Source organism: Hirundo rustica, chromosome 16 (genome assembly GCF_015227805.2).
Source record: "Hirundo rustica isolate bHirRus1 chromosome 16, bHirRus1.pri.v3, whole genome shotgun sequence".
NCBI lineage: Eukaryota > Metazoa > Chordata > Aves > Passeriformes > Hirundinidae > Hirundo > Hirundo rustica.
Window position 1 is genome coordinate 2,828,390 of NC_053465.1, and position 12,923 is coordinate 2,841,312.

The following is a 12,923-nucleotide window of genomic DNA, read 5'->3' on the forward strand; positions in this document are numbered from 1 at the left end:
CATAATGCTACAGAACACTCCAGTATTATCTGGTTTAGACATGAATAATTCCTGTGTATTTAACAACTCCTCCACAATTAGTAAATTAAAATATTTTAAATTTGGCATCTGTTTAGAATATGTACTGCTTTAAAAGATATTAATACATATCTACTGGTCTAAAATATGCAAGTAATATAATGAAATTAAATTATCTTTGTAAAATATAAATCAGAATAGCGATGCAAATATTTGCATTTGCATAGTTATGCAAATTCTTAATCATGAAGAACAATCACTGCTGTTAAAAAGCATGAGGCCACTAGGAATGGCTCCTGAGGTGGTCAAAGCATTCTTTCTTGATTTCCAAAATGACACATTTATAGCTTCTAACTACTGAAATAATAACTTGAAAGTTCAGAGATAAAAATATCTTTTATTACTACATTCACATTCCACTTTATGTAGTCTGATTTTCAGATGTCAGCACAGAATGAGTCAGCTTTGTTATTAACAATTCAAATGAACAATATATATTCAGCAAATTGATCAAGGAATTTAAACAACTTCTAAAATTAATTTTGACAAGGCAATCTGCTACTTAGAATTTATAACACAAATGGAAACAGCACAACAAGAATAAAGTTAACAATATTATTTAAGCAATTATCATGAACAAAAGCGTTCTTAAGTCCTGTCACTGGTAAGAACTGAAATTTTACAAAAACAGACACAGAACAATCAACAGGAAACTTTTAGAAACACTGAAGTAACAGCTCTGTAATGGAGGGACAAAACCAATGAGGATTCCAATGAATTCAAGCCCTCTGACTTCTCAGGGTTTGCTACAAAACCGAAGGAGGTTTCTGTTACTAAGGCAGTAATTCCTGTTCACGTGTCTGACTGAGATGATGGATAAAGGTCTTAGAGAGGTCTTGATGAAGGCCTTGGTGGTCTCTATAAATGGGATTATTTACTGTAAGAACTGCAATTATCTCCTGCTAATACCAACACCCTCCCTTACCTGAGCACGGAGATACTGGGGACACTGTGTGGAAGTTAAAGCTCCTGGCACTGCTGTGAATTAAAGAAATCATCCTAGAACAGCCTGAATTAAAGAAGTTATCCTAGAATATGCAGGTAGACAAGTTACCAAGTACAGGATAAAGATATTACGTTAATAAATTAACCGGCAAAATTAAATTTAGGAGTTACATGACCTAATATTATTAGTATTTGTTAGTTATGCTTATTTATAATGAAATGTAAAATAAGAATAGCAACATTAAAGATGAATATTTTAAAAGTATTTAAGATTTTATCAGGAGGCTTCCAAGCATTAATTATGAATGACAAAAAAAGTGTGAACAGTGCATAAATGGCAATTGTGATCACTGTAATGAATCATAAAAATTAATAGTACTTACTGTAAGGACTCTAATAATTATCAAGAGTTCAACCCAGTAGTTCTTATAACCTATGGAAAGTCAGAGAATTGTATTTGACAGTTAAATTTTTTTCTGATTTTTAAGTATACTATAAACATGAACTTTTTTTCCTAAATAACACAGTTGTGCTTTATCGAAGAGCTAATTAAAATCAAAGTCGTGGGCGTGGTTTGGATCTGGCACTAAATGGAAGATCACAAACTTACATGGGGACACTTAGAAGGCTGGCTGAAGGAGGGACAAAGAAAACAGATCCCACCTGCATCCAAAAAAGAGTCAGCTTAAGGTCACAGAGGGTTTTACATTCCCAGAACTTGGCGTCCTCCACATTTCCCTGCCACCCTGCTCCTGCCTCATTTTTGTCATGCAGCTCTGTCTGCTCAGCTAACTGAGCTGAGAAAAACCCAGACAAAAGATTAGTTTCTAATTACCAGTAGTATGAGGCGTAAAAAATGGTGCATTTCCACAAAATTGTGTCATGCGTTCTCTTGCATCATGAATTCGATTAGAAACTAAAGTGTTTGCAGAAAGGAGATTCAGTAAATGTACCTTGTACTAAAAAATCATTGCCTTTCATGTGTTCACCTCAGCACAGTATAAACACTGAAATTCAGGCAGCTCTCTGTGCTGCTGAGGGACAAATTTGCCTCAGATTGGTCTGCAATTCTGTGAATAAGGCTGGAAAAAACCAGCATGCAAGAGGGAACCAGGTGAAAGTTGCCTCTAACTTTCACACTTTGCAGTGGTATTTAGGCTACACAGAAGAAACTGCAGCAAGAAGAAACACGAGCACAGAAGGGCTTCAACAGCTTCCTGCCAGCAACTTTTCTACTCTTCTAACTGGAGGTAGTTCCACACTTTGAACAGCTCAGTTACAGCTACTGAGAATAAGGAAGATCAGTCTCTTTGTGCATTATTTGTCCATCATGCTGAGGATCCATTTAATGAGTTGCTTCTGCTCTGTGTTCCCTAGGAGTTGCTGTTTCTGTCCCATCTAAAACAGGAACAATCTCACTGGCACAATGTTCATTTTTCACAGAAGAGTCACCTTGGAATGATTTCAGGGCAACTTTGGAAAAAAAATAAATATTGGGATGATTAACCAGACAGACAAGTAAATATTTCAATAAATTTAACAAGTATGCAATTACATTTAGTGGAGAAAATGCTGCCAGTATATAACTACAGCATATCTTTTATCTTGCACTTTACTTGGGGAATGAATATATCTTCTGTTGAATATTACATCACAAGCCATGCTGCTGAGTTTGGTATTCTCATCAGGGGAAAACTAAGCATTTTTAACTGGAAATTTAATTATCATATGCATCTTTTTTCTTTTTTAATTACTAGCAACAGCAAATCACTGACAGCCCCAGCCTCACAAGTCATCATCTGCAAAGCCACACTGAGGATCCCAGAGGCCCCTTCAAGTTGCGGAAGAAGTGGACAGCGATATATAAATACTTGCAAATGTCAATTTTGGGGAAAAACCCTCTGGAACAGCACAGAAATCTCTAGATTTTGAGTCAATTTGAGTCAATTAATGAACTGAATATTTGATGAACAACATCTGAAGCTACATTATCAAACTCTAGAAAAATCAAGCTTTCAGACGAAGGTATTTACAAGATACCAAAAAGATACTGTTTGCATGTAGGAAAACATTAATAAAAAGCAAAATCTAATTACGGCAAAAACATAAACACTGCAGCTGTAACACTTCTTTCTAACCATACCATTACAGCCTCACCAGTGCAAACAGAAGTGTCAATGCTAATGTAAACTCAGCTGCTGATATATATTCATCAGATTCAGAAAAGCTCCAACATTTCTTCCTCTCACCACGTCAAGTTTTCTCTCAGTGCAGATACAATCTGATACAGCACAAGGTGAGGTTTAGGGACACCGAGGCCTAAGGTGTATCTCCATTCTTGTCTCTCACTCCACAGAAATCCTCTGAAAGCATCGCTGCAAAGGGAGTTTAGGAACTCGACTGCAGGAGCAGGGATCAGCCCAGGATGGTACCCGTGCAGTGACCCAGCTCACATGACAAGAATTTCTGACACACAATGAAGCCTGTTCTGAAGTATTCTTCCATTATTAGCTTCACTGTGAAACAGTAATTAAGCAGCAGGGAAGATTCACTGCCTTAGCCTTTTAGTCTTGATTCTAATTTACATGATTAAATTCTAACTTAGTCACTGATTACCTTCTGGCTTAGCACGCTTCGGGTTCTCATGGATTTTATTTTTGCCTTTGCTTCCTTTTCTGGGTGTAGCAGTTTTTGCCCTCACCAATCCACAATTTTCAGCATGCTTACACATATTACTCTGTTAGCATAATGAAGAACAAATATATCAATCAAATATTAATCTATGTAAGCAATTTAACACGCACAAAGAAAATACGGTTCTGACAGACAAATTCTGCAACACTGAGTGGAAGACTGACATAGTTAACAACTTCCATAAAACTCCTGAAGACTTTCCAGAATATATATTAAAATTCTGCTTTAAAAGAACATTATCATTTGGTAGGTATAAAATAAAATTTATCATTTCCTGGCTCCTGGATAAGCAATAAAGTTTCACATGTAAAATCTGTATGTGGAAAAAGGGTCACATTTACTTTAAAGTGTGCACAGTTAACCCAAAATGAGAATATGTTCTCATTGCATATGGCTTTGAAGTGAATAATAATTTCTTCCTTCACTTGCAGAACTGGTCCTAGCTATCCTAAAAGTACTCTTTAATATAATTTTTTTTCAGCTCAGACTGAATTTACGCTGCATCACCACTGAAAATCACGTTTCAGGCTGAAATACTACATTTTGTGCTTTATCACAACATCCCTGAAAGTGATCGCAATTACTTTATACTTCTATGCAGTCCATGTACAAAAGATTTACCAAGAAGATAGACTCATTCTTCCAGCATTTCAATTTCACTGTTTATTTGTGAAGGATTTACCCTGGAAATAAGCACCACTACACTATTTTAGTTGGACCGCAGTCACAAAAGTTTTTATTTTCTTAAGGTAAATATAACCCCAAAGCCAACTGTGCCTTACAACACCACCACCAGAGTAAGCAGTATTTTCCCAGGGAACTGAAATACCTGGTTACATGTGCAGCTGCACTGAGCACACCTGAATCTTTTCTCATTCCTGTGAGTCTTCCTGTGCTGAAGGAAGGCGTAGCGCTCGTGGAAAGCTGCCTCACAGTCCCTGCACCTCACTGCCTCTTCCATGTAGGAATGCAGATTCCTCAGGTGGACACCTGGACAGTTATTCAAAACAACCCATTTTAATGGCAAGGTTTTTATTTTCACGGTTTTGAACAGGAGTTGGGCTGTGTATAGCACTGAGTAATGCAAATCTTGTAGAGGAAAACACAAAAGAACCTTCTGTGCTCTCTGCAGTCGGGGTAAAATAGACAAATTAGTTTAAGATTAAATAAAAGCTGCAACAAGATGCAGCTTCCCAAAGAAATCAAGCAGTTACACACCTGAATCATGCTGATTTTAGTGGAAATCGTTTAACAAATCAAATACTTTAAAAAATCCAGTTTTAATACAGCATTTTTATGTACTTCAGGAAACTGAAAATTCTATATAGGTTCTGTTGTTACTGGTCAGCTCTATTGCTGCTAACACTTCTGACGAAACAGAAGGTCACAGCGCCAGAGGTATCAAGCAAATAAAAAAAAAGAAAAAGCTAAATATTTGCTACTTTGCATTTTAAACAAATTAAAACATCAACCACAAGATGTCACCACATCTCCTTGCAGGAGGAACTTACCTGTAAAACTACAAATGCATTTTACTTAAAATATTCTGTGATAATATGAAGTCAGCTACAACACATTCGGTGAAATTTCGTGAAAATTGGAGATGTCTCCTCTACTTATCTCTAAATTTCATTTTCGGTGTTTTCCTTTAAACTCACCCAAATCACTTTTTCGGGAAAGGAAAGTACTGCAATGTGGACACTGGTGTTTTGGCACATTTTCTCCATGCTTCTGTAACATATGAATTTTCATGGTTCCACTTTGAGTGAATCTGGCTTGGCAAACGTAACATTCATAGCGTTTTTCACCTATTAAAAAGAAATTAAAATGACATATGCTTAGAAACTCTACTTATTTGATATAAATTCCAATTCCTACAGAATCCAACATCCATGTTCTAACAGCAACAGCTTCCAGATCAAACAAAAGTTAATATTAGTTGACAGCGCACGGAAGGCCAAACAAGTCTCCAGAAGTTTACATAACTGATTGCAACACAAAATCTTGGCTTTCATGAGTCCACAAGTCAAACTGCTGAAGCATAAAGCCATTTATATAATTCTAAACTAGGAATCGGGTATTATTTTAATTATCATGTATTCTTCCTTGAATACGTCATGCACCAAAATGCAGAATTATCTTCAAATATGCAAGGAGAGAAAGTCAACAGCAGTAAAACATCGTGATAAGAGTGACACACCACCAGCCATTGATAACGGTGGGAAAGGAAATTAGGAAATTATTTTCTTGCCTTTCTTCCCCAAAAAAGCCACATCAGGTGTGGCTGTCATTAAAAATTACATCAACACTGGTAACTGGCACAGCTTTGAACCAACTCCAGACTGGTTCTGTGGAAGAAGTCCCTGCCAGCAGTGGGTAACACGCTTGAACTCTTCCAGTTGGACTCCTGTGGTTGACTCTCATAAAAAAATAATTCAGTTTAATTGCACCAAACGGTCTCAAGATATGAACCAACGTGTGACGAGTGGGGATATTCGGAAAATTTGATTCAAACCACGCTGTCACACTCTGATTCAACCTAAAACATTAATCAGAGCACAAATTGCAAATCATAATTGAGCCAAGTTAAACCCTGAAGTACAGGATTGATGCCCACTGTCCCTGAGAGGACTTGCATGTTACAGAGTTATGACAAGAACACACTGCCCTCAATATTAAAGCAATTTAATTCTTTGTTGACAAAATTAGTTGCTGGCAATGTGGGATCACAACAATATCCATGTTCTGAACAGATATTTAAAAATCTCTCATAGATACCTCTCCATGTAAAACCAACTAATTGAGAAATAAAAGTGACAGCTTGACCCACAGAAAATATTTTCTAATATAAAAGAAGTTTAGGAGTACTACTAGCACTGCTGGGCTTCCCACTGCCAAATCCAGAACACTGAAAGAGAACATGTTTTTACTCCAAATCACAAATAAAAAAAGGGCTCATTTTGAGGCTGAAATGAGATTGCTCTAACGCCATGAATATTAAGGAGCTGAGGCCCTGGACTCGATCTTTCCCCCAGGATCCTACCTGTGTGAGTTAACATGTGCCTTTTCAGTTTGTAGGCATCTTTGCTTGCATAGCTGCACAGGTGACAGGGGTAGGGCCGCTCTCCCGTGTGCGAGCGAACGTGGCGCCTCATCTTGCTGGCCTCAGATAAAAATGAGAGATTTTCTAAAGTAACATCTACATCAGAGATATACTTAATTAAAATATAAGCAATTTTACATACTACACCTTCTGCAATTTCAAACATTGCGTTAACCCCACTCTCACATCCATGTTTTTCCCTGCACAATCAGCCTCTTGGGCTTTTAGGACATTTCTGCACTCTTGACCCATATTATCTTTACTTCCATGTTTAGTGTCCATACTAGCAAAATGGGAAATTTCATAATAAGAACAAAAAAGATAACATTTTAAAAAGAGGATACCAACTACTGTCAGGCTACTTGGATATACCAAACATAAAATCCTTTGAAAACCCTCAGAAAAATAAATGAAAGACCGAACTCATTATCCAGAGTCTATTCACCTTCAAGTCCCAATGGCGCACCTTAGTTACAAAATTTAATTCAATTCTACTTTTTTTATGCTCTTTTTCTGACATGTTCTACATAAATACTGTAGGTACCTGATTAGGAGTTACCAAATTTCAGTTCCTCCATTTATAAACACAATTAATGAATTCACTGCTAGATTCCTTGAAATCTACACCACTGCTCCCTTAAATAAAATGACTGCCAACCTTTGCTACATAAAAGTCAAATAATTTGCATGGCAGTACTGGAGAGCTCGTCCAGCTCTCCTCATTCAGGTAAAGCTCACAGAAGTGAGAGTTCTGTAACAGCAGTGAATGCTGAATAGCTCCTTACTGAAACAAGGGAAAGAACTGGGTAATTTAGTACCACCTGTCAGGGAATTTAAAGATGCAAGCTATCAAAAATCTAATTATTAAGATAAGGTGTGTGGAGTAAAGTTCAGGACTGCTTACAGCTTTAGATCTGGACACAGCACAAATTCAGATACTGAACATCCAGTAAACTGTGACAGTGATTCAATCACATGTGCACTTCTGAAAGCCTGTGCACCCAATTCAATTGCAATTGCCAAGAGCACCCTTAAGCAGACTCTGAAGTATTTTGTTCTTGATGAAGAAAATTCTAGTCCTGGGAAAAAACCCCAACATGATCAAGTATATCAACACAATACATGAACTTCTTTTTAGACATTATCTAGTACTGCCCTACAGTACATGGAAAGTAGTGTAAATGAGGACCAAGAATGCTTTTGGTAGGACCAAAATCACAAAAACACATGGTCTAGCAGCAATTTTAGCATAACAAAAGAGGAAAAAGCTCTCAAAATCTACCTAGTTAAAAAACCCCTAAATAATTGTATGAGTATTAATTTGGACTAACACATTTGCAAATACCACGTGGACAAAGTAAAAGTGCCAGGAATTCAGGTTACTTGTTCCTTCTTTATAGGATGATAGGGATGAAAAGATGTGCATACGAAATGAAATGAAATGAAATGAAATGAAATGAAATGAAATGAAATGAAATGAAATGAAATGAAATGCACCATGAAGTTGTAGCCATCAGGCACCTTGCAGTAACACTGCAGCAACATAACAGATAAACACAATCCACCAGTGTTTCCAAGGCCATCAGCAGGGCCTGGATTTCTCATCGTTACAAATCTGGGCAAAAATTGTATGTACATTAAAATCCTGGCATGTGAAAACCTTCACACCCCCCCAAAAGATTCGGTAAGGCTGTACTTACTTCTACACTGGAGTATTCACAAATTGTGCACTTGAAAGGCTTCTCCAAAGTGTGTTTGTACCTCCTGTGTCGTGAAAGCTCCCCTCGGGTGACAAAGGCTGTGTCACACTCACTGCATTTATGGGGTTTGTTCCCTGCAACAATACACTGTGAGACTTCTATTCAACATCACAGCAACGCGACTTGTCTGCTTTAAATCAACATGCAGAATTTTTTAATAGAACCTTTTCTGATACTCTGATTTTTTACACTGAATAAATCATAGAAGGATTTGGGTTGGAAGGGACCTTAAAGCTCACTTTGTTCCACCCCCTGCCATAGGCAGGGACACACTTCCACAACTTCCAGGTTACCCCAAGCCCTGATCAACCTGGCCTTGGACACTTCCAGGGATGGGGCAGCCACAGCTTCTCTGGGCAGCCTGTGCCAGTGCCTCACGACCCTCATAGTAAAGAATTTCTTCCATATATATGCTCACAATAAGTTTATTATAAACACTATTTATCACTTTGCTTCATATGTTTATATAGCAAAATGAAAACATCACTGAAAATTCTATTCTGCGTGTGGGAATGAAGCACAGCTGAAGTCACCGGTCAGCTGACAAGAACTGGTAGAATGGTACTTAACAAAATAAACAAATACACATACATGGAGTTCCTAACTACAGTCCACAACTCTTCAGTGTGGAACCCACAGAAAATCAGAGGAATTTCTGAGCATAAGATGATCACAGAACACAGCTCTAAGGCAAAGCCCCTTGCCTGTTAACTCGGTTTTGAAGACAGTATGTAACATGAAGTATTTTCAAGCATTAGGTACCTGTATGTGTGTTCACATGGTTATGCAGCAGAGTTGCTGTACGGAAGGCCTTCGGGCAGAGGTGACACACGTGACGTTTCTCATCTGAATGAGTTTTCAAATGATGCCTAAGACTTGATAACTTGACTGAGGTGAATGTGCAGAAAAAACAGTTGGAACATTCTTTTTCTCCAGTTGTAACAAAGACACATTTACACTGTACATGCCAAAAAGTAATGACTTGACTTTTTCAAAAAATGGTACCAATATCTAAAGAGTCCCTCTAGTCTGGATAAAACTATTTCAAACTTCTACATCAAAGGATTCATTGAGACTTAAGTGATTTGGCCCCAAAATTCTGTTATTTGTTAGTGATACAGTTTAGAATCTAATCCCAGGAAACTTATTTCCTACCCTTGCTCTCACCTCCAAGACAGGATGAGACTTCCTCTCTCAACACCATCATTAAGTCTTACAACCTGTGCAACAGACTTCTTGGTAACAACTGTGTAATTAGCACTAAGTAAATTTATGCAAAGATTTGGAAATGGCAGGTTAAGCTATTCCCAGCTCTCTGGTGTTCCCGAATCTGTAAAGTGCATATAAAAAAAAATCATGATGTAAAAGCCTCTTTAAAACTTCTGGTTGAATTTGAGGGGAAAAAAATCAGTCCTTTGGAGAAGTTATAGAATAAAGTTCAGGGCACAAGAGTAATGAATCTCTTTTGAGAATAACAAGTTAAGATTAAATGTGCAACACTTTCAGTTATGAAGATTTGAAACTGTGAAATGGCAAATACGTCATATTTGAAGAGCCTTTTCAGAACAGTTGTCTCAGCTCCCAAGTGTGCTCTCTGTAATGATTTTCATGCTGAGACCAAAATGCATTTTATACAATGCTTTATACCACACAGAGATGTGCAGATAACACTTCACTTCAGCAACAGCAAACAAAACCACTTTATTGTCATTTATTCATTGTGGATTCATGCCCACACAAAGGAACGTTGTTAGCTTTGTTAAAGCTGCTCAAATGCGCTTCCTATAAAGGCTGTAACTGAGACAGGGGACATTAACAATTTGTATCCACAGAGAACCTCAGCCAAAATACCTTAACTTCCAGATAAAACACACACATTTACAGACACGTCATTGATGTCATCCAATTTTTACAGTACACACACAGTTTCTAGGGAAACAGATGCTTATCTGCTCTCTTCTGAGTCAGTCCCTAACTTCTGTAACATACTTATACGTTTCTAACATCTTAAATCAGCCATTTTCTGTTACTCTTATTTAGGTTCTGGGAAAGGCTTTGCTGACAGCTATTATTAATTGCCCACCACCCTCTGCAGGCAACGTGGAACCGCTCTAAGCTCAACCATAAACCCCCAAACAAGCATATTTTGAAGCTGAATGAGTGAATCAAGACCCTAAATAAATTACTAGGTTTATTCAAAGGCACTTATACAATATTAACTTTGAAATCTCCCTGGAGGTTTCAAATACCACACACCGTTCAAAAGACCATTAATTTCTAAATGCCATCCAAAATGTCTCTCCTGAACACAAGGCAGATGACATCAGGCTGAACAAGATCTTCGAGAAATTAGGGCTGAAGGTATTGTTTGTTCTTCCAAATTTCCACAGAACGTTAAGAGTTAACCTAATCTAAACTTAACAATTACCACCACGAGTCTCTAATGTAAAACTTCAACCTCAGCTCAAAATCCTACTTAACATGCCTTATCGAAAAACTAACTGCAAAGATTATTATTTTTACCTTCTTCCTGATGTGGAGCACGAACCTCAAATTTTAGATTCTTCAGATTTCTTACAACTGTTTGTTCTGATGAAGCTGGATATTCCTGCTCTTTACTTTCATTGAGTAAGTCTGACAAATCATCACCCCCTTTGCAGCTCTGGCTCTTTGTTTCCCCACCAGTGGAAAAAACTTCCTTTCCTTCTCCCTCTTCAGCTGGGCTCAGTTGCTGGATGTTATTTTCAAATGCAATGGCATCATTATCTCTGTCAATCTATTTTAAAAAAGAGTATGTTTTACAACTTTCTCAATTAAAGGCAGTTGCTAGCGGCAAATCAACTGAGCAGTCAACAACATGCAAAACACCAATTCGTTCTGATTTTCAGTCTTACAGGTTATTGACAAAACTGCCACAAAAAAACTCGCATTTAGCATAAAGCAGCCCTAACCGGAAAGTTACAATTAAATACAAATAATTACTAAAATTATGCCCTCCCTCTTCAAAATTTTATACAAAATTTCAGAGCATCATTTTACGATTGCAGCACTGAGAACATAGAAACCTGTATCTTTATTTTTTAAATAAAATATTTAAAATTTCATTACAGTAAATTTACCTCTTAAAGTGGTAAGAATGCTCTGTTTTTTTAACAAATTTAGGACTTCTGCAGGCTAATTGCAATTCCTTCTTTGTCATGAAGAAATTGACCAGGTTGTAATACTTCTTGCATTAGCTAGACTCAAATATGGCAATATGACCTACCTCAGGAATTACCTAGTGATGCGCGAATTTTACAAGAAAAAAAGTAGTATTTTATTGTAAAACCAATATAATAGCTAGCACAGAACAAAACAGCAGTGTTTGCATGTCCTTTTTAATAAAATTCGTTTCAAATGGGACTGTATTACATACCCAGCTTTAACGACGACTGCGGGACTGAACTAATTGAATTAAGGAGAAAAAGGGAAATTCTGTAATGCCACTTTAGAGATGGAGGCTATCAAACCAAATAGTACCAAACTGGTGGACTAAATTAAAAACTCGCCTGAATTTCAATAGTTAAATATCATCTCAATATCATCTTGATCTGGGTCGCTTCCAACTGAGAATATTCTCTGAATCCAGAAAATTTAAACTTCTAGTTTGTCCTTTTAAAAATGAGATGAGATTATAAAAAGATGAACAGGGGACTGGCTACTTAAGCCCAACAAATTTGAATAAATAATACTAATGCTTAAGTCAGAACCAAATCGGTGTGTCAGCAGAAGCTAGCAGGGAACACCACATCTCTAATTTCACTTTATCCGGTACTTGTACCTCCATCATGAGCGTGTCTGGTGATTTCTCCGTCGCCTTGCTTTCTGCGCTCTTTTCTTGCCCTTCTGCTTGCAAAACACGGATCTGCGCCAGCTCCAAGTCATAGAACACGCAGATGCCGTCGCGCAGGGTCTGGGCCATGCCCGGGGCACGCAGCGCTCCCCGGCCTGGCTGACCCCGGCAGCGCCACCGGCCCCGGCACGTTCTGCTCCCTTCACACACCGAGGGCAGGCTCGGCGTTCTCCACGCTCCTCAGGGGACAGGGCCCGGCCAGGCTCCCCAGGGCTCGCTGCGCGTTCTGCTCCCTTCACACACCGAGGGTAAGCTCGGCGTTCTCCGCCCTCCTCAGGAGACAGCGCCCGGCCAGTGCGGGCAGTGTCCCCAGGGCTCCCTGCACGCCCTGCTCCCCTCCGCACTGCGCTCTCCGCCTCTGCTCCTCTCCTCTGCTCGGGTCACCCTGGCCTCGCCACCCTTTCCGTTGCCGGCCTCGGTTTACCTGCAGCCCTGAGGCCCGGCACGCTGC

General features: G+C 38.5%; 1 protein-coding gene across 1 annotated transcript; it reads right to left on the bottom strand.

Annotated features, from left to right (window-relative positions):
• Positions 1 to 2,377: 2,377 nt before the first annotated feature.
• Positions 2,378 to 12,541, bottom strand: CTCFL (CCCTC-binding factor like). The gene is made up of 8 exons (XM_040080295.1): positions 12,395 to 12,541; positions 11,104 to 11,356; positions 9,343 to 9,468; positions 8,521 to 8,654; positions 6,761 to 6,881; positions 5,376 to 5,525; positions 4,547 to 4,707; positions 2,378 to 2,496 (listed from the first exon to the last, which is right to left on the bottom strand). The coding sequence occupies exons 1-8, from the start codon at positions 12,539 to 12,541 to the stop codon at positions 2,488 to 2,490; spliced, it is 1,101 nt and encodes a 366-aa protein (XP_039936229.1). The 3' UTR covers positions 2,378 to 2,487.
• Positions 12,542 to 12,923: the final 382 nt, after the last annotated feature.

Excerpts from the sequence above, each read along its gene's own strand:
- CTCFL (XM_040080295.1), bottom strand. The coding sequence starts at position 12,541 with ATGGCCCAGACCCTGCGCGACGGCATCTGCGTGTTCTATGACTTGGAG. Across the intron at positions 9,469-11,103 it reads TGCTCCACATCAGGAAGAAG|TCAAGTTATCAAGTCTTAGG; the intron begins GTAAAAATAATA and ends CATTCACCTCAG. Across the intron at positions 5,526-6,760 it reads GCACATGTTAACTCACACAG|GTGAAAAACGCTATGAATGT; the intron begins GTAGGATCCTGG and ends TCTTTTTAATAG.